Source organism: Rhinichthys klamathensis, unplaced genomic scaffold (genome assembly GCF_029890125.1).
Source record: "Rhinichthys klamathensis goyatoka isolate OS25496 unplaced genomic scaffold, OSU_Roscu_1.1 h1tg000207l_1, whole genome shotgun sequence".
NCBI lineage: Eukaryota > Metazoa > Chordata > Actinopteri > Cypriniformes > Leuciscidae > Rhinichthys > Rhinichthys klamathensis.
This window is the reverse complement of record NW_026606732.1, coordinates 95,001-122,500: the sequence shown is the minus strand read 5'-3', so window position 1 is coordinate 122,500 and position 27,500 is coordinate 95,001. Positions and strand designations below refer to the sequence as shown.

The 27,500-nt window shown below is 38.9% G+C and overlaps 1 protein-coding gene across 1 annotated transcript in view; it reads left to right on the top strand.

The window, feature by feature from the left end:
* Nucleotides 1-25,467, top strand: part of stk26 (serine/threonine protein kinase 26) — a 40,741-nt gene extending 15,274 nt beyond the window's left edge. The window contains exons 5-11 of the mRNA XM_056263526.1: nucleotides 8,192-8,349; nucleotides 10,036-10,221; nucleotides 20,343-20,488; nucleotides 21,260-21,353; nucleotides 21,449-21,511; nucleotides 22,874-23,010; nucleotides 25,326-25,467. Of these exons, the coding sequence (XP_056119501.1) occupies nucleotides 8,192-8,349; nucleotides 10,036-10,221; nucleotides 20,343-20,488; nucleotides 21,260-21,353; nucleotides 21,449-21,511; nucleotides 22,874-23,010; nucleotides 25,326-25,341 (800 nt within the window). The 3' untranslated portion in view covers nucleotides 25,342-25,467. The remainder of the gene's footprint in view (nucleotides 1-8,191; nucleotides 8,350-10,035; nucleotides 10,222-20,342; nucleotides 20,489-21,259; nucleotides 21,354-21,448; nucleotides 21,512-22,873; nucleotides 23,011-25,325) is intronic.
* Nucleotides 25,468-27,500: the final 2,033 nt, after the last annotated feature.

Genomic DNA, 27,500 nt, shown 5'->3' with positions numbered 1-27,500 from the left:
TCATATCTTATCAAATCACGATTATCATTAAATCAAAGGCTGCGGTTTCATTAAAGGATATGTAAGATTTTTTATGTTAAAATACAATATCTTAACCCAGTTTATCATTCATTGCCTACTATTATGCCATTCATGGGTTTCTCTCCCAAAAATGTAAACATTGAGCTCCTCAAGCACCATTAAAACATTGAGAGCGGCCCGCTCAGATCTCTTTCCAGCTCAACCTATAGCAAGAGTTTGGGATCATGATTGACGCGTTACATATGAAAAGACATTCAACTTCGGGAACAGGAGTGCAAGCCAAAATTCGCTGCTTTTAGGCCTTCAATGATTAAATGCATAAAGCGAACGAGACATTGCGATGCAACATCGTTATGCACCCATTCAGTTAATCAGATTATAATGTTTCCTTTTAAGTGTCCAGTGTAGACAGCCTTAAACAACAGTTGTGGTGTGTCATGTCAAAATAAGTGACCAGTGCAGATGTGTTGGATTGGTTTATTATATGTAAGATGCTCATTCTCTCTTGCAGAGTTTTGCAAAATAATTTTTGGGTGGTGGTGGCGGATGAACATGGTCATCTTCCCATGTGAACCGCGAGCCCAGTACTGACAATACATCCATAATTAATTAGGGGTGGGGGGAAAAATCGATTCTTAGATGCATCGCGATGCGGATGTGGACGATTCTGAATCGATTCACAATTGTCAAAAATCGATTTTCCAAAAAAAAAAAAAAAATTTAGAAATATATTTATAATAACGTAATATTGACGGAACGCGAAAGACGGAACTCTGAAGCGCGGAAGTGCAGTGGTCGGACCGTCTGTGGCGTGCACATAACAGACGCGGACGCGATGGCTGAGCGCCAAATCCAAACACCCTCCTCGTTAAAAGCTGACGTGTGGAAATATTTTGGCTTCTGAAGTTGAAGGGGGAAAGGAGCTGGACAAGAGCCACACTAGTTGTAAGCTTTGTAGAGTAAAACTAAAATATTTCGGAAACAAGACACATGAAGCCATATGACACGTTTCCAGCCAGAGGAGGAAAAACACTCGGCTGTAACGTTACCGGTCGTTGTTATATTATTAATTTACTACAAATATGCTGCTGCTAGTTCAGACACACATGTATTTTCCTGTTGGTTCTTTGCAATGTTAATAAAATATATTGTACGTTAATTCTTTATGGGTCATTACTTTGTACTTTTAAAGCAAAGTATTTATAGTCACACACACACAAAAAAAAGATTCTGATAATCGATTTAGCATCGAATCGCAGCCCTCTGAATCGTAATCGAATCGAATCGTGAGGTGCCTAGAGATTCCCACCCCTATAATTAATGCAAAGAACCAGTTTGTAATATTTACTTATCTTATTTATTCTCTAAAAAAAATATATTCACTGTCAGGACAGATCATAAAACAAAGTGCTTTTTTAAAAACTATTTTATAAAAAAAAAAAACTGTAAATTTATTTACAAAAAGTCACTGAGTGACTAATTTGAAAGTAAATAAAATGAACAATAAAGTAACACACTGCGTGGAAAAAGTGGCAGAATTAATCATTTGCATCACTTTACATAATATCAGATTGTTTTGTTCCGTCCATTGCTATGGTTTTCACGGTCAATCGGTTCAATTACGCATTTAAATACACTTGTCAATCCAGAAACTCTGCAATGTTAACAGCTTAAATGTATTCTATACAGAAACCGAACAAAGAATTACAACGTGAGGCACACAAATCTGCAGTCTTGCAAAAACTTCTGTTATAATCAATAAAGATGTGCAATGAATCTTGTATTGACATTGTGTTTATATTTTGTTGGTTATAATGAAAGGATTCGCAGATTCTGACTAACTTAAACACATCTGATTGGCTCTTGCTTTCACACGTTCAACAGATATGTCTGTGATTGGCTACAAAAACGTTGTAAATAGAAACCTCTGATGCTCTTCACAGAGCGCTTGCACAGTCACAGGAATATTTTTAAGTGTTTAAAGCAACCGGCTATCAGAATAAATCTTTTGCAGGACAAAGATTCGTTTTGGCAGCCGGCAAAATATTTTTAATTCAGGAAAAACCCCATCTAGACAGCGTTAGCTTACTCAATTGCACTTAAAAACACAGCTAAAAGTATTCCTAATGTTGGACCTTTTTTTTTTTACTTTGACCAATTTAGACATGCATTTACAAGCACCTGTAAGAGCTGTGATGTTTGAGTTTGAGAAACTACATTCATTTACACACATGCAGCTTTGGTTCACAGTAAATGCTGCTTCTCACGGACTCCAGCAAGTTCTGTGAGTTCAACGTTCATTTGGAAACGCAATGCGCACCACGTTAGGGGTGAGCGCTATTAGGGCTGGGACGGTTACCGCATTACCGCAATACCGCGGTCACGTGACTCCAACCGCGGGTCTGAGCTCGTCACCGTCATCACCAAAAAAAAAAAAAAAAACATTGGCCTGCACATGTGTGCACGTTGTGTCTAATGATATGGATTCATTGATTCTAATGACATGGATTATTTCTAATGATAGTGTGTCTTGGATTCAAGGTTTTCTAAACAAAACTTATCAAAAGATGGAGCAAATCCCTTTCGCGAGTTGGGGAGCGCAATGTTCCATGACACATAGCATTACATTCGTATTAGAGATGCGCGGATGGGCTATTATTATTTCATCCGCAACGGAACCGCAGCACAAAACGCATCATCTGTCCGCCATCCATCCGCACCAACGTTTTTTGATCAATTTTCGTTTTTTGATTTTTTTAATCAGTTTTAAGGTCTATAAAAGCGGCGCTGCTGCCGCGAGGCTAGAAAGCTCTTGGCTGTTCTAGAAAGGAGACTGCGCATGCAGCACAGATATCTAAAGGCTAAAGTCCCTAGTATAGCCTATTGGCTATGTTGTATCCTCAGAATATCAGCAGTGAACTCCGTCTCCGATGGGCGCACAAGTTTCGGTTCATTTATGAGACGAGCTCCAGTTCACGCGCAAGAGATCGCACCGTCGCTTCCACATCGTCCTGGTTATATGTCTGCTATATTTGTATAATTCCAGGCAATTAGTTAATGAAACAGTGATTAAAATTAAGATACAATTTATACAAAACGAAATTTAATTTAAAGAAAGGCTTTCTACAAAACAAAACTTAATAAAGTGGTCAAAATCATGTCTGACCCATCTTATGATCCTATCTTATTCATGGTGTTCACTTTTCATATAATCGACATAGATTAAATAAAAAATAACATTATATTATGTTAACATAAATATGGAATATCATTTTTGTAATTAAGACATGTTGGAAAAGCTGTTCATCTTTCATTTCGTTCAACATCATAATGTATTCTCCTGAAAATGATGAATTCAATGCGAATGTATCTGAGAATATTCTTAAATTAGGAAATCTATTCAGTGATTGGTTCATGCCAAATTACAGCTTAATGAAAATCGCACTCTTTCAAATTGTGCTCGTTTTTTTCGGGGGGGGGTTAAAGCGGTTTACCGCTATACCGCGGGAATATCTTGCTTTTCAACCGCGGTTAGAAAAAATCCTTACCGCCCCAGCCCTAGCGCTATACCGATATCAACGTGACTACCGGTATTATGTTGTACCATGATATGGATTTTGCGATACCGAGAATACCTTTTGATTAGGGGTGTGCGATATCACGGTTTTTGATCGTGGACGATTAAAATGTCTCCACGATCTGCTTTTGAAGAAATATCATAGTATCGTGCATTCTATCAGTTGCAGTTCTGGCGCCGAGCTCCGTCTCAACATACAACTAGGGATGCACGATGATATCGGGACAACATCGGTATCGGCCGATAAAAGCTTAAAATGACCATCATCGGCATCGGCCGATATGAATATTTCTGCCGATGAGTCTTGCCGATAGGGTGGCGTGTTTCCTATGCGCACGTGACGACCGCGAACGAAGCATGAGCGCCAGCAACTTAAACTTCCAGCTAGGGGTGTGCCGTGCGTCTCACGGTTTTTGATCGTGGACGATTAAAATGTCTCCACTATCTGCTTTTGAAGAAAAATCATAGTATCGTGCATTCTATCAGTTCAATTCTGGCGCCTTCATCTCAACATACTGTACAACGCGACGTACATTCACATCACATCACATGTAAACGCAGAGGTAGAGTTACACTCACGGGACACCGCAATTCACAAAAGTTCATTGTTTGCATGTGAACAAAGTCTTGCTAGGTAAACATGTCATTCACGTGCTGATGCGCTGTTCTAACATCCGCTTTTCTGAGCGCGTTACACCCGACGCTCACAGGAACTAAAGCCTGTCACAGCGCCTGCATACTTTACTAATCTTTCCAGTCTTATTGCGCTGATACTGTCAAATACACACAAGGTTTACATAAACAAAGTTGGTTATGTCTAAAGTGAAAGCAAACAGAGAAAATCTGCTTGTCAAATGCGTGTCTATTAGACGCGTCGCGTGCAGTTCTTAAAGAGACAGTAATAATATTCTGCCGCTTGTCTTTAAAGAGATACTGCACCCAGAAATAAAAATTCTGTCTATCTAATGTTGTTTCAAACCTGGATTCATTTCTTTCTGGTGCTTAAATATACTATGGAAGTCACTGGAGTACAGCAACTGTTTGGTTAGCCACATTCTTCCAAATAACTTTTTATAATTTCAACAGAAGAAAGAAACTTGAGAGAGTAAATGATGACAATTTAAATTTTTGGGAGAACTATCCCGTTAATGTTAATAAAACAACAAAACACAGAGGAAATCACTCACTCCTCTTGACTGAGAACATTAATAGAAGCTTTAATAAGCTTTTTTTGCACTTAAAAAAAATACAAATACATCGGTATCGGCATCAGGCAAAATTAGTTTGAAAATATCGGCATATCGAATATCGGCCAAAATCCTATATCGTGCATCCCTACATACAACAAATGTTAACGCAGAGGAACGGGACACTGCAGTTCACAGAAGTTCATTATTTGCATGTGCTTTAAAGCCTCGCTGGTTAAACATGTAATTCACTGCTGATGCGCTGTTCTGACGAGTGCTTTCTGAGCGCATACACCCGAAGCACACGGGCACTAAAAGCCTGTCTAACAGCGTCTGTTTACTGGACTACGTTATAAGTTATCTTTCGAGTCTTATTGCGCTAATATTGTCAAATACACACAAGGTTTACATAAACAAAGTTGGTTATGTCTAAAGTGAAAGCAAACAGAAAAAAAATGAGCGAAAATCTGCTTGTCAAATGCGTGTATATTAGACGCGTCGCGTGCAGCTCTTAAAGTGACAGTAGCCAGTTAGTAAACAAGCTGCCGCTTGTCCTTAAAGAGATAGTTCACCCAAAAATAAAAATTCTGTCATTATTTACTCACTCTAATGTTCCAAACCTGTATTAATTTCTTTCTTCTGTTGAAAATAAAAGTTATTTGGAAGAATGTGGCTAACCAAACAGTTGCTGGTCCCCATTGACTTCCATAGTAGGAAAACATATACTATGGAAGTCACTGGAGTACAGCAACTGTTTGGTTAGCCACATTCTAACAAATAACTTTCATTTTCAACAGAAGAAAGAAACTTATTCGGGTTTAAAACAACTTGAGAGAGTAAATGATGACAATTAAAATGTTTGGGAGAACTATCCCTTTAATGTTAATAAAACAGCAAAACACAGAGGAAATCACTCACTGCTCTTGACTGAGAACTTTAGTAGTAGCTTTAATAATAATCAATGTATAATTTATACAGTGAAGTCTATGTTGTGTTTTATTTTCGTATTTGTTCATTTAGCCAAATTACTTTCTTCAATGCTACTGTTAAATACCCCTACTGTAGCTGAAAAAATAAAGCACTGTTTATTTCATTTGTATATTAAGTTGTGTATGCTTAATGTGTATCTTTGTTCCTAATTCTTAATAACAAAGAAAATAATGATAAAGATTTTTATCTTCGCCACTTTGGCCTAAATGTCTGCCATTCTTTTTTCTTTTGTTACCTATAAGGCTTTTTTTTTTAAATAGGGACATTAGTTTGGCTGTAATGCTCAATCACTTGCAAAATAGTAAAACCAACATGAAAAAGAATCGTGATAAAATCGTAAATTGTGATTTTCCTGAAAAAAATCGTGATATGATATTTTTGCCATATCGCCCACCCCTACTTTTGATATTCATAAATTCAAATTTTTCAGTTATATTGCTTTGTTCAATTTGGTACTCTTTACAACTTTTAACACTAGGCCTACTAATGACGATACAGAATCGAGGCTGAACGTTTAACCTTTTCCTCTGTGTCCAACTCGCGTGATGAACAGGCATTAATAATCAAACACAGAGAGCATGGTAACAGTCCAGTGTTTCCCACACATGGACTAATTCGTGGCGGTGCGCCACATGATTAACACCGGCCGCCACATAATGCGTTTCGTTATTCATTTATTTTTTTACGCTATTTAAAACATGTAGTGTATTCGTTCTGTCACTCCGTCTCGGTCACTCACGCGTCTCTCTCTCACACACACACACACACACACACACACACACAAACACACACACACACACACACACACACACACACACACACACACACACACACACAGTGTCTGTCTATGAGGCGCCGGACTGGAAAAAAGCGAAGCGAACTCCGCAAGCGATAGCGAGTGTGTCCAAGCATTATTAATATATAATTATTATATAAGAGGTATGGAAGTTCGATAAATGGACAACAATATAAATAAAAACAATTAAATTCTCACCACTGAATTAGCAGGATGTATGTAGCCTACTTCTCTCTTTTGGTCAGTATACAAAAACTTCTCGGTTAACATAATGTTGTCTTCAATTAGGCCTAAGTGTCAAACCTCTCTGAAATCACACTATTTCATATTTATTGATTATAATGTATTCGATAAACCGAACTCCAGTGTTACTCGTCTTAAGAATTATTAGCGAAGGAATTATTTTGACCCCCGCAAAATAAAAAGTGGAAAGAGATAGCAAGTGAAATAGTGAATTCAGGCCGACCTCATGTTGCACGTTTGCACTTTTTGAGAAAAACAAGGGCAGAATAAAAAAAGATTTTTTAAAGATGTCCAATTAAATCCCTAATCTTTTTCTAGTTATATGGTTAAAATACATATTTTGCCTGTAATTTAACTAAGGTGTACTAAAATGTGATTCCAATTTTTTTTTTCTCATATCGCAATATAACATCGATATCGTCCGGACAGTGAAAAATATCGTGATATGAATTTTTGCTCAAATCGCCCACCCCTACACTACGTTCACGTTATTTATAGTTTAGTTTAGTTCCTTTATTGTCCACAAGTGGAAATTTGTCTTTGGCTTCACTATACGCCACACACAAGGACACCAGAAAAACACAACAATATGCATAAATAAAAAAAACAATTAAAACAATAACATTCCCATGTACATCTATGCATAGCCTACATATCCACCCCTGCTCATATTCATATCTTCTCAACGTTATATCTTAGGGCTGTCAAAATGAACATATTTCTTAAAACACAATTAATTTATTTTCCAATGATCACGCTCTCATTGATTCAAGTGCGATAAGATGCCCAAAAAGGACTTAAGTCTGCACTGGTTCACGTCTGTGAAGCGGCTCTCTGTGAACAAACCGGTTCGTCGAGTGAGAACAATAGAAACATGAATAGGGGCAGTTCTCCTCACCAGACATTAGGCAATAGACTGCAAATGGGCATTTACAGGGCAATAAAATATCTTATTAGCATCTTATCTCTAAAAACTCACATGACATAGTCTTAAAAAATGTTTCATAAAATTCATAGTTTTAGAGATAACATTCAACATCCTCAGAAGTACGAGTAGACTTCTGGCTTCAGGGTCATTGTGTTTCTTAGTTGATACAACACAGCCTCATAATATTTTATGCATTTAAAAAATATATATTTAATATTTTAGTTTTTATGTTTGAGCTTGTATATCTCCATATTAATCTTGAACGGTAAACTCTCAAGTGTTGGCTTTCTAAATATATGTTTGTGTCCATTCAGAATGACTTCTGATCAGGAACCTTTTTATTTTGGGTATGTCGTTTATGCCCCACTTGCCAAATTCATCAGTTTTTGATGATTCAAAGTTTCTGTGTCTGTTTTTCTTCATTGTCTCTTATCTTTACATGGTTACAGCCGCCAACGTCCTGTTGTCTGAGTCTGGAGAGGTGAAGCTGGCAGACTTCGGTGTGGCGGGACAGCTGACAGACACACAGATCAAAAGGGAGACGTTTGTGGGTACACCGTTCTGGATGGCACCAGAGGTCATCCAACAGTCTGCTTATGACTCAAAGGTAAGTCCCTCTGTGCTTAATCTACTTTAACCCGCTTATACACCTGCAGCAGGCTTGTTTATCATCTCAACTCCCTGATTATGATTCCATAATCACACCGTTCTTTATAGAGCAGGGCCATAATGAGTGTGAGAGCTCAAATCGGTGTTGTAATGCAAACCACTAATTATTAAGAAAAATGAAGCTCAGTGCAGTTATTAAAGGCTAAAGTGTTGACACGTATCCATATATAAACATACATATCATTTAGGGCTGGGTGATAATTATTGCAATAAAAATTATTTAAACAAATGTTGATCGGTTTATGCATCAACTTCACCACACAGACCATTTATCCGCTCGGCTCAATGTTAAAGCGGCAGATTCGTTTACTCTCTGATCAGTCACGTGACCACTGAACAGCGCTGTGAGATCCAGTGAGAAGCGCTTGAATTCAGCGAAGAACACGAATGTCTCTGAGATTTAAAGCCAGATGAAACCGCGCGGACAAACACTGTACAGTCCCAAGGCTTTTCAATCTACAAATCACCATCATTCACCATGGATTTACTTTAGTTACGCTAACTGCACCATGGGATTGTGGCAGAAATGTGGGCTGTTCATATCGAATTTTATTATATTATTAATGTAGAGATGTATTAAAGGTGTAATGGAATATGATTTTTGTTATTAAGCTGTAGCATTTGTCTTTAGGCTATTGTTTGTCACAACTAATACCATAGAAACTATATTTTACCATGATGGTGAGGTGCAATATGTGTGCTTTTACCTGTTATTATCATGATCTAAAGGTATGATTCTATAGATGACCAATGGTTAATTGTAATAAAAGTCTTAACTCAAACTGTCAGAATATTTACATTTACCATACAAAAATAACGTTGTTAAAATTTTTACAGATGTTACTGTTTTTGTAAATGAACATAAATCTGTATCCAAACTCAAGCTACTGTCAAATGTGCGTTTCTAAGAGACAAAACGCAAAATATTAATATTGCGACGACACAAACCTGTTTTACCCGTTAGCACATGTAGAAACTAAGAAATTAATTTGACTATTAAGATATTTATTTTTAGGGGACAAGACAAGGAGACAAAGGGGACAAAAAGGATTTTATATAAGTTTACTTGTGCATATTTTGATGTTTTTTTTTTTTATAATAATAAAATATATAAATATTTTATCATTATAAATGTTTAGAAGATTCTACCTCAGATTTGTGAGATGTTTGTGTTTGTCGTGTTCTGACCGTAAGAGTAGTTTAAATTAACTGTTAAATTAAGGAGCAAAAATCTACCTTTAAACTTGAAAGAAAAATATGTGATTTTTATCTAGCGAGCGTGTTTTGTCATATTGTACTTTAACATACAATCACAGTGTTTTATCGCACATAAACTTTACTTCCTCCAACAAGCTAATCGGTTATTTTATTCATGCTTTACGATGTTAATCTTTAAAACAGCATAAGGATGCCCAAAAAGAGAATATGTTTCTTTTTTATATGTAAAGATGATGACGTCTACAAATTCCTTTATTATTATTTGAGATGCTTTCATTGTGTTAAAGTACGGTTATAAAGCAATGATGTTTTTAACTCACTCCTTCTTGCTTTATTCTGAAAGTCATTTTATTATGGCTTGCTCGGTTTGTGTCGGACCTCATAAAGCAGTTTGTTTTGCTCTCAGGCTGATATCTGGTCTCTTGGGATCACTGCCATTGAGCTGGCCAAGGGCGAGCCGCCGAACTCAGACATGCACCCCATGCGAGTCCTCTTCCACATCCCCAAGAACACGCCACCCACCCTCAACGGAGACTTCTCCAAGATCTTCAAGGAGTTCGTGGACTCCTGTCTCAACAAAGACCCTACATTTGTAAGCACAGCTAAAGCATTGCTTTCTGATTTAGGAATGATGTACTTAAACTAGGGGTGTCACGATTCTCCAAATCTTCGATTCGATTGAATTTTCGATTCTAAGGTCACGGTTCCATTCGATTCTCGATTTTTACTTCTTCTTTTTTTTTAAAGCACAGGTTGCTATGCCATTTTTAGAATATACTTTTATGCAATATAATATCTGACCTTTGTTCGCAATGTACCACACTACATTGTCAAATTTAAAACATTTATTAACAACATAAAGTGCTTATAATATAATATAATACCGTATATCTTTAGTCAATTGGAAACTTAAGCAATATAACCTGCCATATTTTGCCATAACCTGCCATACCGTGCAGATTATAAAATCAAATCAGTCATTTTAAACTCTCTGCGAAATGCAATTTCACAAACAGCGTGAGTGTTCAGCGGTGCCGCGTCTTCTCTCTCTCTGTCTCTCAAAATGGGTTGCACAAGGCAATCGTCAAGCGCGCTGCTCTCACGTTTCAGGAGTCGTGACATGACGGAATTATGTATCACATACATAAAGCCGCCTCGCAAACAGGCAGATGACCACATTCAAGTTCACAAAACAAACAAACAGTTGTTGATTTAACAGATAAATCTATGTTTTTGGGGAGATGCCCTGCCATGTTAGTCGTGCTGCCAGTGGAAGAAAATGGTACACGCTAGTGATGCGCGGGCCGACTCGTAACCCGCGGGGCGGGTAAAGAAATTGTCACTTTATTTGCGGGGTGGGTTGGGGCGGGTCATTATTATTTTTTTTTTTTAATCCATGTATGTTGCTTGCAATTTCCAGCCTATATTAAATATTTGGGAATATCTATTTTCGTATTTTATTAGGTTATTTGATAAGGTTACAATACGAATGCTTGCGTGAGGTCCATAAACATTTGGCGTCACGTGACACGTCACGAAAACGGCGCGCCAAGCAGCTCCGCAGCTCCCGCCGCCAGCCACGACAACAACAACGGAGAAATAAAAGTGAAGATGGAAGACGAGGAGCGGGAGAAATTGAGGTCGGGAATTTACCTGATTAAATTGAAAAGAAAAATAAGGTTAGGCTGCTAAATCTAATGTTTGGGAGCTGTTCTCAGAAATAGTTGCGGCAGGAGACAACAGTAGTATCGGCTACCTGAAGTGCAACTCGTGTGAAAAATATACAAACAGTAGCGCCACAAAACGGGCACTTCCAGCATGTCAAGACATCTGTGGGGGGTCTAAGAAATAAAAAATGGTTTAGCCTATTAGATGAATACAAACGCTGCTTTGTAAATGTTGAAAATGTTAATTAGTATCTTATTAATATGGCCTGATTTATGATTCATATTCATAATCGTCTCTTGTTGCCAGTTTACAGGGCGATGTTTCCAAGCACTTTCAGGCTGAAATAAAGGCTGTTTTCATTTACATTACAATGCCTAGTATTATGTCTATTTAACGGTCGCGGGTGCGGGGCGGGGCGGGTTGTAAAAATAGATACAGTGGTGCGGTGCGGGCTGGGGCGGGCCAAATAATTTCATAAAAGCGGGACCCGCGGGTTGGAAAAAAAGCCGACCATTGCATCACTAGTACACGCACATAGCAGAGCTTGAAAACTAGCTTTTTGAAACGCGAACGTTGACAACATAACTCACTGGAAATCCAAAATACTTCCACACCGGTGATTTCAACAAAAGAGTAGACGGTTCAAGTTGTGTCGATGGGTCTCCTGCATCTGCAGTTGCCATGCTATCTTTTGACTGGCTGTAGCTAAGTTAGAGGAGGTTGAATCGCAGCACTTCAACACGCGGGTTTTTTTCCGTGACATGGGGGCGTGACAGCATCGACGATTCCATTTTTAAATTCGAAGTTCGAGATTGTGACTTAATTTCAATCGATTTCACCCTTAGTTGTCACAGTATCTTAACTTTGGCATACCAGCTAAAGTATCACAATACTAAGTAGTATCAAGTGTTATTTTAGTATTTTTGTGATGGTATTGTAGTTTTTTTAATACTTTGAATTCGTTTATTAATCAGTAGGGGTGTGCCAAAAAATCGATTCACAGAAGAATCTAGATTCTCATTTGCAACGATTCAGAATCGATCTGAAATGTTCAAGAATCGATTTAATAAATAAATAAAATCAGCTGGCTGTTCGCCTCCATTTTTGTAACTATAGCCTATACGGGACGTCCGGACGTCATGCACGCAGTAGGTTTTTGAACGTGAGCGGCAAATCAAAGGAAGCAAATGTGGATGCTTCTATGAAGCTTCTGATGCTTCTAAATATGATGCTTCTACATTCATCTGCCGTGGCCGGCCGCCACACCTAAAATAATCCCGCCACGGCTGCAGCCTCTCAGTGAGGTCCGATATTAATGTGTATACTATTGTGTTATTGTTAAGCTAAAGGCATAAAAAACATTGTAAAGCACCATAAAGTGTTCACACTATATTCCAAGACTTCTAAAGTCATTCAATAGCATAATGTGAGGTAAAAATGAATATTTAAGTCGTTAGTTAAAGTTAATAGAAACTCATCTCTCCTCAGTCATTCTCCATTCAGCATTCACACAGCGCGTCGCGTTATAGCGTTTTCTAAATCATAATCCTTTCTCCCGGGTGTCTGTTAGATTACAGCACTGGAGAGCGCTATGAATTGTTCTTCATGCGCACTGTTTCTGAAATTCAAAACTGTTAAAAGAAAATGCTCAATAAACTGTTGCATATATATAATACATTAAGCATAGATAGACAGATATAATCTCTTCGTTTTGTGCTTCAACATGACATCATGACTTTGCGTAAACATACACGCCACTTTCAATTCAAGTGGCGTGTTATCTATACGCATTATGAGCTATCCGCGTGTATGTCCACGCCGAAATCTTTTGCGTGTATGTCTACGCCATTAAACGTCCGAGTGATTCCGCGTGTATGTGTACGCCGTTAAATGTCCGAGCGAAACGAAGCAAAATCTATATCTACATCTGTGGAGCGATATTTCTTTTCCTAGGATGGTAGGAGAAGACTCATAAATGGTATTAACCCCAGTGACGGGTAGGTTTAGGGACGGGGTTGGGGTAGGTCATATATTTATATATACATAATACAGTAATATAACGTTAAGTCAAAGGCGTTGATAAACACGCTGAAAAGCGATTATGCGTGTTGATAGCACGCCAAAAATGGAAATACGAATTGGCGTGTCATACATACGCCATTTCATGAGATCAGTCTGTGTGCTTTGAACTTTTCAATCCGGAGCGCTGCGCGCTGTGACTTCGCGTTGCTTCAAGTGCATCATTCTGCGCACGGGATGCGCATAATCGCTTTGCCGCTCTTATTCGAGCCTTTCATGTTATAATGTTATAATGCTTAGGGGAGGTTTAAACACCTGGGGTAAGGGGGGCGTGGCCAATGGAATATCACTCATGGGCCACGCCCTCTCCCCCTGGCGAAATGGGCCTGCCACCACAGCTGGAAAAAATCCTAGAGGAAACACTGGTCTCCGTTTGTCATTCTGTATAGCAAAGCAGATGAGAGTAGATCATGATCAGAAACCCGATTAGAAATCATTATGGATAAAATCGAATCGTTTTAAATCAAAAATCTTTTTGAATCGAAAATCGATTTTGAATCGAATCGTGGCCTCAAGAATCGGAATCGAATTGAATCGTGAGATGGTAAAAGATTCCCACCCCTATTAATCAGTCCCTCCAGTTTTTTGCGATTCTGCGATCGCTGAATACAACGCAAAATCAACAAAATGTTGCATTTTTTTGCAATCCTGCATAATTCCTAATTTAACCGCAAAATAATCACAAAAAAAAAAAAAAAAGTCCTCACAAAACAATAAATCATAATCACCCAATTGAAATATCTCTAGTTAATTAAAGTTTCAATGCATTTTTACGTGGGTACAGAATAGATGTTGCGCACGCGTGATGTCTGTGAGCGGTCTGTCAGAAACATGGCGAAAGAAAAAGCGTCTCTCCTGCCCTCTCACATAAGCGCCCAGGTTTTCATTGGGCAGTACGGCAAACTTATTACCGCGTTTAACATGATTGAATGACATAACAAAAAGTATGATATGCTCGATAGTACTAAAAAGAATTATTAAAAGCGCAGTATACCGTGAAAGAGAACTAATTTCAGCCAGTCGAGTAACAGCCTGTCTCTGACTGCGTGTGTGTGTGTGTGTGTGTGTGTGTGTGACTGACTGACTGCGTGTCACCGCCTGTCGGCCTAGTTAGAATATTGAATTCTCTTTATAGCGATTGAACAAATACACATAGCTACAATTACTTCAAAATCAGGGTTGCCAACTCTCACGCATCTGGCGTGACACTCACGCATTCAGCCTCAATCTCACGGCCTCACGCTCAACAAAGAAATCTCACGCTAAATTAGATATTCTTCTGTGCTGTATTTTTTTTTTTTCACTCATGTGCACTAATTTCCGAATTACTATAAGCAAGTTCAGGCTCATAACTACTTAACTACCTCTGCATTTTCTCACGCAGAGAAAAAATCGCGGAGAAAGAGGACACTGACACCGACAGACTAGACAGAGAAGGTTACTTTTGATATGGAACAAATTCTCAGCTGTCAGATTCTGTCAATATTTCCAACGTTTTGGTGCTTTTAAATGTGACAGATCGCTGTAGCGCGTCAGTTCAAACGGCACGTGAGCCTACAAACCCCCACCAACAAATCTCACTCCAAGCAAAACTCAAAAGTTGGCAACTCTGAAGTATTCATCTTGGCAAGTAAAACAATCAGTAATGACTGATTGGGACGTTTGTCATTACTGTAGTAGGTCTTAAAGTGACAGTAACCTAATTTACCTGCTGTTGTTAATGTTAATCAAGCAACAACAATAGGCTACAGCACAATAAATAAAAAAAATTATTAGACCAAATAAACAAGCTTTATGCATTTTGTTTGTGATTTGTGTCATGTATGACTATTGTGCTTCTGACATAATACTATTATGGTAAATGTGATGTCCTAATTATAAAATATAAAAATCTTTTTTAAGATCTTTTTTTTATAAAAAAAAAATTCACAAATTTCTGGAAATTACCACCACAAAAGCAGTCATTTTGATCGCAAAAATCACATAAAAAAATCGTGAAATCCTGGAGGGACTGATTAGGCCTGGATTACACTAGTGCTGCACGATTAATCATTTCGCAATTGCAATGTCAAGCCTGTGCGATTATATGACGCAAAATGCTGCGATTTTATATGAAATAAACAAATTAGGGCTGTGAACGCAATTAACGCAGCATCTCTTATTTTTTTGTCATCCTTTGGCTAGTGTTATGATCCCGCTCTTATTCGTGCCAATGCTTTTAAACCATTTATGCGTGACGAGTCAAAAGAGAGCGCACAACCTGTGAATGTCCTGACAGCGACTCACAGAAAGACGCGCGCCAGTATCATGCGCATCCACAGACCGCGCGCCAGAACACAGTTCTCTTTCGCACTTGAATGAACAATAACACACACAATTATGCCAAAATGTCGTTTTGTCCAGTATCTTCATAACTTAAGAGCACCCAGACATCAATGGCTTATTAATCATTATAGATGTTATCAATCATTTAGTTGTTGTTGCTAGTGAACTATAATAACCCTTATAGTATCGCAATAACACTTACCGGTACATTATTTGGAAGCATCATTGCAGAGGCTGTTTTGTTGAAACCGTTATGTTTGCTATAATAAATCTGAGTGTTACTGTCACAGAGCTGACCTCTGATCCCTGTGTTCCCCTTGTTAGCCCTGTCTAGAATCACCGGAACACATACTTGGGTTTTTAAAATCTTTATTTACCTTGAGGTACCTGCAAAGGGAGAGATGGCTTCCACACACATTCACCCAAACATACACCTACAACTAGACTGTTGTGCCTCAGACTGGCCACCTGAGCACTAACCTCGTGGACATTTAAGCTTGTTACAAACTGTTGACTATCACCTGGATCAGCATACATGGTGGCGGCCATCTTGATTTGAGTAAAAGACCGGAATGGAGTTTTGTCAGGCTTTGCCTCATGGGAGTGGGAGATACCAAGTATGGGGGGTAAGGGGTGAAATTGTTTGATGAAGGTATTGGTGTATAATGGTTGATTGGTATAATTATAATGATACTTTTTATAATTAGTGTTGAACTGAAGCTGTGTATTTAAATGTGTGTGTTGAATGAAATTGGGTTATTTGACCTTTAACACATGTTTATGGTTTTTGATATTTCCCATGTTATGATTGCTGAGAAATGGTAGTACACATGGGTATAAATGCTCACATAAGGAAGTGGTCTAGAGAAAAAAAGGTTTTCTTTTGTGACTGGTGGTAGTGAGTAGGGCTGTCACTTTTGTGAAAAAATCCTGTTCAATTTTTGAGACATAAGTGTTCATTGAATTGATTGTAAAATCGATTTTCCATGTCTAAAGACGTTTCCATTTTCAACACCAAATCTAGGCAAATCTACGGACACCTAACAGGCATTAGGACGAGCGTAAAGAGGGCGCTTGAGACGCACGAGTCAGCAATATTCCTGATGATTTATTGGCGTGAAGTTTCGTGCACAATGACAAACAGGAGCGCAACATTCAGGGATTGAGATTAACTCCCTCGACCCGCCGAATGCGGGTAAAAATGAACTTTGGCGGGAAACGCTGTCAAATCACGAGCCAATCTGGCGTTTCTGTGTTTACTCGCTTTGCTGGGGAAGTTCGTGTAAGACAAATCTGTGCGGATTTAGTGCAAATACGCAACTCGTGATCCTCATGATATATTAAATACAGCGTATTGCAGAATCTGCGCATATCTGGCTTACTTGAACACACACACTCGTCACTACGCAACAAATAACGGCGCGGTTGTTCACTTGCATTGAAGTAATAGCGAATATTAAAAAGCATTTGGTGAATAGAAAAGACAGTGTTATTGTCCAGCATCCTACATGATCTGTGTGCTGTATTGATCTGTCCTCCTAAAACACATTTAAAAAAAAAAAAAAAAAAAAAAAAGGCCGTTAAAATCGATTCCCTATTTTTGTTTTTGAAACTTGTGTTGATTGGTCCGATCGATCGTGCAATCGATTTTCGAACGTAAAGTGACAGGCCTAATAGTGAGTGCAGTATCTGCTGAGTACTCTGACTGAATTGTAATACCGGAAGTTTTTTATATATTTTTTTTTTATTTTTTTTTTATTTTTTTATGTTTTGGCACCTGTGAGCACCTGGCACTTTCCTGGCTTGGGAGAATTGAAAATAAAGTGAAACTGGCATTTAACGTCCTCCATGTGTTGATTCAAAGAACTCTAGACCGCATCTTTGACCGTTACAAACAAACCCAGACCTCTGAAGTCCACCGAACTCAGATCATCACACGAGCTGAAGATCATGTGGTTCGCTTATAATGTGCATTAAAGGGTAGTTGGTATTCTGTGCGAACGGCACACACTCCACAAGTGACTTTCACATGTAAGAATGAGGGGCTTTCGCACCGGATAGTTCTAGGAACGAGCCGCCAGGATGGAGACCCGAGAACATTTAGTCATTTAGCAGACGCTTTTATCCAAAGCGACTTACAACTGAGGACTAAACCAAGCGAGTCATCGTGAAGAGGCAAAAACAACGCAAGAAGTGCTCAAAATACAAAGTTCAGACATAGCTCGGAGTAGCATAAGCCAGGCAAGCGAGGATTTAGAGGAAAGGTTTTTTTTTTTTTTTTTTATGTTAAGTGCTCCCGGAAGAGATGAGTTTTCAGTTGTCTTTTGAATGATGTCAGGGATTCTGCATTCCGGATGAGGGTGGGGAGATCATTCCTCCAGCATGGTACCGTGAATGAGAATGTTCTGGAGAGTGATTTTGTGCCCCGCTGTGATGGTACCACGAGCCGTCGCTCATTGACCGATCGTAGGCTTCTGGTAGGGATGTAGACTTGTAGTAGTGAGTGGAAGTATGAGGGAGCTGAACCTGTGGTCAATCTGTAAGCAAGCGTCAAAGCCTTGAACTTGATGCGAGCAGCGAGTGGTAGCCAGTGCAGAGAGATGAACAGAGGAGTGACGTGGGTCCTTTTGGGCTCGTTGAAGACAAGACGAGCTGCAGCATTCTGGATCATTTGTAGAGGTTTAGTTGCACATGATGGAAGTCCAGCCAGAAGAGCATTGCAGTAATCAAGCCTAGAAATGACCAGGGCCTGGACGAGAAGTTGTGTTGCATGCTCAGTTAGGAAAGGCCTGATCTTCCTGATGTTGTGCATAGCAAACCTGCATGATCGAGCTGTCTTTGTAATGTGGTCTGTGAAGGTCAGCTGATCATCAAAGATTACTCCAAGATTTCTGACCGACCTTGATGGGGTGATTGAGGATGAATCAAGCTGGATAGTGAGGTCGTGCTGTAGAGACGGATTAGCAGGGAGGACGAGAAGCTCAGTCTTTGCCAGGTTGAGCTGCAGGTGATGTTCCTTCATCCATGCCGAGATGTCCGCCAGACAGCTTGAGATCCGTGCAGCTACTGTGGGATCATCTGGTTGAAATGAGAGGTAGAGCTGGGTGTCATCAGCATAGCAATGGTAAGAGAAACCATGTGCCTGTATGATAGGTCCCAGTGATGTGGTGTAAATGGAGAAGAGGAGCGGTCCGAGAACTGAACCCTGAGGAACGCCTGTGGTCAGTTGATGTGCTTTGGATACCTCACCTCTCCATGTGACCTTGAAGGACCTACCTGTGAGATAGGACTCAAACCAGTTGAGGGAGGTTCCAGTGATGCCCAGTGATGAGAGGGTGGACAAGAGGATCTGATGATTCACAGTGTCGAAGGCAGCAGACAGGTCCAGTAGAATGAGAACTGATGATTTGGCAGCAGCTTTTGCGATCCGCAGGGCTTCCGTGACTGACAGCAATGCAGTCTCAGTTGAATGTCCTTTCTTGAAGCCTGATTGGTTGACATCCAGCTGGTTGTTCAGAGACAGGAAGGATGATACTTGGTTAAAAGCAACTCGTTCAAGTGTTTTCGCAATGAATGGTAGGAGAGAGACAGGTCTGTAGTTCTCTAGAAGTGATGTGTTTAATGTTGATTTTTTAAGCAGAGGAGTTACCCAAGCCTGCTTAAATGCTGTAGGGAAAATGCCAGTGTGGAGGGATGAGTTGATAATGTGTGTGAGAGCTGGTAGAAGTGTGGGAGAGATGGCTTGTAGAAGGTGTGAGGGGATGGGGTCTAGAGGGCAGGTGGTAGGATGACTGGAGAGGAGAAGTTTAGATACTTCTTCCTCGGTTAGAACTAATGATTCCCGTAGGAACGTTTTCCTGGTTGCGTTCGCAGCGCTAGCATGAACTCTGAGTGACGTGAGACACGCTCGTTGTTGAGACTTTTATTTAGACGTCGCTGAGAACGGCAGCGCTCGCATTCTCCGTGTTCATTAGTGTACGATCTGTTTAATACGTTATCAGATAAAGCTGTTATACACAAAGTCGACCTAATGAAGAGTTATTAGCGTGTGTGTGTGGCTGATCCACGCTAGCTGAGCAGAAACACATAATCATGTTTCTCTAGGTCTCCTCAAAGTCACGTTGGGTTTTCTCCTCAGTGTAAAGGTTGAGAGGCTCATCTATCAGTGTTTTACATGTTCGTAGAGTTAGTTTCTGGAGTAAATGTATAGGCTATAATCTGTGTGTTTTTAAAAATGGCGTGTTCTGGTGTTTCGCGGCCAATCAGCGAACACTGACGTCACGGACAGTTCCTATAGCGCTGGTCTAGGCCGACTCTAGGGTAGGACGGTTAGGGTTAGATTAGTTATTAGCTAAATTAGTTCCTCCAAAAGGAGTTCCTAGAACTGAAATCATTCCCAGTTCCTGCGGTGCGAACGCGCCAAACTCTGGGAACTTCCGCCAATAGTTGTAGGAACTATGAAACGGTTCCTCCGGTGCGAAAGCCTCTAGTGTTTAGTACTGTGCTGTTCTGTGAATACTGTGGCACTGCCAGTATCTTGAGCCGTTGCTGCCAGCATAGAAAGGGTGCAACACAAACTTATACTGATGTGTTTGTAAAGTGATAACAGTAATAAAATGTCATTATATCTTCCTTTCTCAGAGGCCCACAGCAAAGGAGCTTCTGAAGCACAAGTTCATAATTAAATATGCCAAGAAGACGTCCCACCTCTCCGACCTCATCGACAGACTGAAGCGCTGGAAAGCCGAGGGACACAGTGATGGAGAATCCAGTTCTGACTCTGACTCGTAAGCACACAAATACATTCACAACACAGTCCTGAATAAGGAAACCCATTTTGCAGTGCACACCCTGCTTTCATCACTAAAATGCCTAATGCCACTAAGTAGTTTCTCTCTAGATCTTGTTTAAAATGAAGGATCACAATAGAATCAATGGCCAGACTTCGTCTCTTCTCCTCACCAAGGAGTGTTTATTTGATTAAAAATACAACAAAAGGAATATTGTTAAATATTATTGCAATTTTAAATGACTCTTTTCTATTTTAATATATTGTAAAATGTAGTTTATTCCTGTGATCAAAGCTGAATTTTCAGCATCATTACTCCAGTCTTCAGTGTCACATGATCCTTCAGAAATCACTCTAATATGCATTTATGATTATTTTCAATGTTGAAAAATCTTAGTAAGTAAATTATATTTTATTCAAGAACAATTGTTTCAAAAGTTAATGCACTTTAAAAAGGGAATCATTTCAATAAAAGATGTGATGCTTGATTTGGTTTATATTTGCTTATTGAGCTCGCTTGCGCCCTCTTGTGGGCATATGAGACAACAGCACTTTTGTTCTCTAACATTAACATTAAGTATTGCCTTTAGAATTCGAATATAATTTGAATTTTGCTAATATTTAAGAAAGAAATTTGAATTTAGCTTTTCAGCCATTTTGACAGCCCTAGTGTGAACACACCCTAAATTGATCAAACTACCCTGAGCCGAGCATCTCGATGTGTTCTTGATGGTCTAATTGTGTGTGTGTGTGTGTGTGTGCCTAACAGAGAGAGCAACAGTAAGGACAATGAATCGTCTCCTGAATGGTCCTTCACAACCGTTCGAAAGAAGAAGCCAGAAAAGAAGCAGCCCAACGGAATGGTTCGTTCTCAATGAAGATTTGGATATTCAATGTAAAACATTCTGAAACTGGTTAATCGAGAACACGTCTGTGTCTTTTGCTCGCCTCCCTTCAGGCAGAAGAAGTGCAGAAGAAGTCCGTCAGTTTAACCACCGTCATGGCTCCTGTTTTTTCTGAGGTAGGGGACCTAGTCTTCTCACGTTCTAGAGGTCAGATGAAATAAAAAACACATTTTTTGTATGTGAATGCTGATTTACATGAATATTATGACACGAGTAAAGCACACAAAACTTTGTTTACAAAATAAATAATAGCTTCGCAAATTCGCAGCCAAACGTTTGGATTGGTGACGAACGAGAGAGTTGTGCGTGAGCCGATATATTTAAGCTTTAAATTCTGTTTTGCGATCTGGTCCTCCGATAATCAGCGAATTTAACAATATTCTGTTAGTTATTCCACTGGACATGGAATCTCTTGTTTCTTTTCCCAAATCTTCACTCACGTCTCACCCATTTTCGAAGGGGATTATAAACGTTTCTTTCTTTGTTTTGCTTTAAAGTAGGCCTATTATATTCGCATTCTTTACTAGAGCTGTAACGATACACCAAACCCACGATTCGATTCGTATCGCGATTCTATCACGGGGGCGGGGCTTGAGGGGGCGGAGCTTGTGGTGAAAAAAAGAGATTGAGAGAAGAAAAAAAGTACCGGTATTTTTATTAAACAACATTAGGAAAAACCTGTATAATCTAAACACCAAAGAACAATAATAACTATGCAAATTATTAAACTATACTAGGCAGTGTAGGCTGCTGCTTTTGGGTTGTGTTCTGTACTCCAACTAAATTGATTTCGGGATGGTGCCGTAGGATATGCATCTGCATGTTGGATGTGTTGCCGGTCAATTGAGGATTAATTTAATGCACTTTCTGAGAATTTATATTTCAAGGCATGCTGAAATTGCCAAATTTTAAATAATTTATCCTCAACTAGTTTTGTGGTGTAGGTCTACGTATTTTATAATGTTAACTTCAAATAATACTAATACAAACACAAAAATGTGTTGAATACATGCTGTTCAAGTGTCTTCTTTAGTCTGTTGGCTATTTAGGTTTTTGCCTGGCACACGTCACTTACACATTTTGCACTCACTGGAGTCTTGTGTAGACTGTTTACATATTTGTGCCCATATGTACATTTAATGTAGCTACTGGTGTTATTGTTGAATACGTTTTCTAAAATTGTATGTTTTTGTTGAGTTATTATTACACAATACTTTTTTCAGACCTTTTTGAATCTTGACAAATAACCCAAATTACAAAAAAATACTCAAACTAACACTAAAACTAATAAACACTAAACTAAAACTGACCATTTTCAAAAAATTAAACTAAACTAGCAAACCCACTTTAAAAACGAATTAAAACTAAACTGAATTTGAAAACAAAAAGTCAAAACGAAATAAAAATAAAAACTAATGAAAAATGCAAAACTTTAATAACCTTGGTTATGAAGTGAGTTTGTGTGGCTTTTTTTCCAGCTGAAATCCCAGCAGCGAGACGATGAGATGACGAGAGGAGTGTTGGAGGAGCTGGAGAAGAGTCTGCATGTGGCTGAGGATCTCTGTCCTGGTGTCACAGACCGCATGATCAGCCACATCCTCGAGAGAGTTCAGAGGTCAGACACACGCACTGCACGATAATGCGTTTCTCATAGTGGTCAGCTGTCTTCAATTTAGGAGTGAGGATACAGTTTACTGACCTGAAAATTGTGTAATTATCTATATCCTCCTGGGACCCAAGAATAGACTTTTGTCCACTGTAGTGGACATTATATTTTAGTAAATTTCTCTGACATCATACATGTCACATGACACAACCTGGGTGTCCTGTAAAGAGCACATTCAGGACTTTTCAGAGATACCAAATGTTCGGAGGTTTCACCATGAAAGCAACTTCTCCTTGGTCTTTAAAAATGTCTGAGATTAATTTAGTGATCAAATGTAGCATTCTTATGGAAATATGATAATATAGTGTAATTATAATATAAATTGGACTACTTTTCAAATTGTATTTCATAAAACAACATCTCAGGAAAATGTTACGGGGTTTCAAAAAAAAAAAAAACGTTCTGTTACAGAACAGGGCATTGATTTGAAACGTGTCCACTGTAGAGGACATCAGGACTAAAATCATGTTTATCAGGCATTCTGGGAGACACAACAAGTGAATATGGAAATAAATTATACATCAATATTCCTATGAAATGTTAGATATTATTATTTAAATGTTGCTCCAAGAACACATTAATGTGCAAATTAGATACAGTGTATAGATACCCACTATTTTACCCACATATTGCAAAAAGTAAAATGGTGTATCAATTCATTCCATTATTTCTTTCATAACATAGTTGAGAATAATCTTTATACAAATTTTGGTTGAAAAAATCCTGAAACCCCAAAATGTATTGGTGATTGAAAAAAAAAATCCCATTGTTTTTGGCTATACATATAATTTCATGTCATTTTATTTTTTAAACAACTTAGTCCTGGCTTCCACTACAGAGGACATAGCATAACGTATGAATAAAATATTATTTTATATATATGTTTTTTTACCATTTGTTTATTGTGCTCTAAACAGTGTGATGACATGGAAAAAAACTAAATTCAATAAACTTTTTTTTTCTGGGTCTCAGGAGGATATGCCGTTTTTTAACAATAAACATTGAAAGGGTCATGCCATGCTTTTATTTTGTGGTGCAAAAATAGTCATGATTTTCCACCCTCTATCTTTACACCACAATTATATGCTTAAAACAGAGAAGTTTTTCCTTTTGAGTTTTCCGTGTACAGACATTGTCAAAACGATCCCCATTCACACGGATCCGCAAAAACGCCTAAAAACGCTGTATTCTGCGGCCAGGCCAGTAGATGGCGATGAAACACTATAGACTGAACACGTAATACATGTGCATGACGTCATCATCTTCACAGATTCACGTTTTTGTTGTTTATACGGAGACCGTTTTCAAAAACGTGCACTTTGAACCCCGTTTTCAAAACGTAGCATTTTCAGGCGCCCAAAACGCCGCTGTCGTGTAAACGAACGGCCAAAACGCATACAAAGTTTTACGTTTTTATTTAAAAAAGGGGTCGTGTAAACGTACTCTGACTGAAATTCTGGTTTTGGTGCTACGTCTCCTTTAAAGGGCTAGTTCACCCTCAAGCCATCCAAGATGTAGATATCTTATTTTCTTCAGTGGAACCGTAAAGATGGTTTTTAGCTGAAACCGCAGGCGTTTGGTAATTCATATAATACCAAGTCAATGACTACCGTGACTTTGGGAGTCAAAAAACACACAGGCAAAACAAAATGAATACTCCTCATGATACATCAGCCGCTTTTCCGTGGTCGGGGCGGGGCCAATAGCCTCGGACCTCAAACACCGAGCCCAAAATCAAGTTACGTTTCCACTATGGGCCAGTAGACCCGCAGCACTGCCCTAAAACACGCCTTCATAGAACGACGTCACACAACCCCACCATTTCACCAGCTGACTGAAAATGATAGATAGATTTTTTTTATTTGTCCTCGAGAGGAAATTTGTTTCCACCGTAGATGCGTACATAACACAAACACACATAACATGTTAAATTATCAACATATCATAATACAATCAAAAATAGTGGCTGACATCACAACAAAACAACAACAAAGAGAGCATAAGTGACGTATCAATTACACACTGAAGAAAAGCAGAACAGGACCCCTGTAAACAGCACCTGTAGACCGCAGACGTGAACACACACACACACACACACTCTGTCCCACCCCCTGTAGACGCCACACACACCTGTTGACCGCAGACGTGAACACACACACTCTCTCTCCCACCGCCTGCCGCACACACACCTGCGGCCGGCCCACTGATGCATGTCCGGTGTCTGACGTGTTCCTCATCTCTGCTTCTGCGTTGTGTGTTTGTAGGTTCTCTGTGAGTTAGTGGGAAACGCCACGCTTCTGCTGTCAGCCCCTGATGACTGCACCTTAACACACACTCACACAGAGAACACACTATCTCATCATAACCAAAAGGAATTCTGCTCTTCTTGTCCCAAAGAATGGAAAATATATATATTATATAGAAATATAGTGTGTGTTCAACTGTATTTATACAATTTTGCCACATGCTTTTATATTAGTCTTCTGCTGGTGCCCAAGGATGTGTGTTACTGTTATTTTATTCAGCATTTTACTTTCAAAAGACACAAAATATCCTGACTGGTTAAGTAGATCTGCGTTCGGTAGATCTTTTGGTTCACGTTTATTTATATGCGTTTGATGTCCCGATCTATTGCTTTATTCTAAATGTTAAACTATGATCAATAATATATATATATATATATGTTTGGGAGATCAACAGTGCCTTTCTGTTCGTCTTGGTTTGGGATTTCTTTATTACTCTCTACACACTGTCAACCGTAGCATTACAGAACTGCTGTATGGGATTACACGCATATCATATCAGACAAACAAACGAATAGAAATACCTCATTTAAGCAATCATTAAGAAGAAAACAAACATCTGTTTAATGAAGATCAAGATTTAAACCGCTAGATGATCGAGGAGTTTTGCTGTGCAAAAGCTACTTCACTCTTTAGGGAATCTCACTTTTCTTTTAATTGGCAAGGTAATTTGTCTTTTATATATAAAGGACTGTTATCCACATTCGTTTCTCAGTAATGCCCTCTTTTACAGTGTCTTGTGTTCTCGAGCTGATATTTTTATACGAGAGTAGAGCTATACTGTATTTTTGAAGGAGATATGCACTTCGTACGGGGCGTTGTTTAATTGCTTTAAGGACATTCCTCTTACTTTGAGTCGATCTCAAGGGATCCTGCTTCTTTAACCAATGGGGACGTTTCTACACGCGACCGCAAGCGACTCGAGCTCGATGCAGATTCCTCTGTTTTGTGTAATCTCCTGTGATGAGGGATTTCTCTTTTCTTTTTTTCCCCTGTTTTGTTTGGCCAAGCTTGTAAAGAAACACAAGTGTGCCATTGCTGGTGCGGTGGTGATGTCGTCACTCGCTCCGGTGGGCCTGGAGAGACTGTGCCAACGTTGCATCCCATTGTGCCTAAAAAAAAAAAAGCTCACGTTTTTATGTATATGATGTCATTGTCTTCTCAAAAACAGCTTTAAGACGACGCTTTCACACGGTGCCAGACTGCTGGAGGATTTTAGAGCAATAAAGGTGTTTAGTAGGACATTTGTATATTTCTTTATAGATAACTGTAGATGCGGAAGCTAGGTTTTGTACATTTCTTCACCAGAGCTTTTGTAAATTTAAGACGCCAGACGGAAATCTTTCTAGGCTGTGTTATACAGATGCTGTTCTCTTCTCTTCTTTTTTTTTTTTTTTTTTTTGACATCAACTGTTACAAATTAGTTTTTGTTTGGTGTGGCAAATAAAGATTTAAGTTATGACATTTCAGTGCGTCTGCTTTTTTCTCCATTGATAACGAAAGCTCAGACTTGTTGCACCGCTGTCAACACTGACGAAATCACACTGTCCAATAGATCATGCGGTAAAACTCTACTTGACGGGGTGTGCTTAAGACTGACATGACACCTTCATAACCATGACATGACACGTCATGAATATGAAGGAGGTTTATGCATGTTTATTACAACTGTCATTAAGTGTCATTCACTCAATTATGACATTGTTTGAGATGTCTTTATGACACCTTGACATAAACCAATACATCATAACCTGTCAGTGTCTTTGTCATGACAACTTGACATTACTAAGACAACACAACCTGTCATAAACATGACATAGCAGATTAATGATCAAACTTAAGAAACCACTTAGCTTTATGGGTTAACATTACATTAAACTGTCATGTGGTTGGTTTTGACATTAGCTGTCATGAGGCCGTTATAACATGTTAATGACAAATTCAATTTGTGCCACTGTAGTCGAGGTCACGAAAAATATTCATGACACAGTTATAATGCCTCATGACACCCAATGTCAACACCAACCACATGACAGTTTAATGTAATGTTAACCCATAAAGCTAAGTGGTTTCTTAAGTTTGATCATTAATCTGCTATGTCATGTTTATGACAGGTTGTGTTGTCTTAGTAATGTC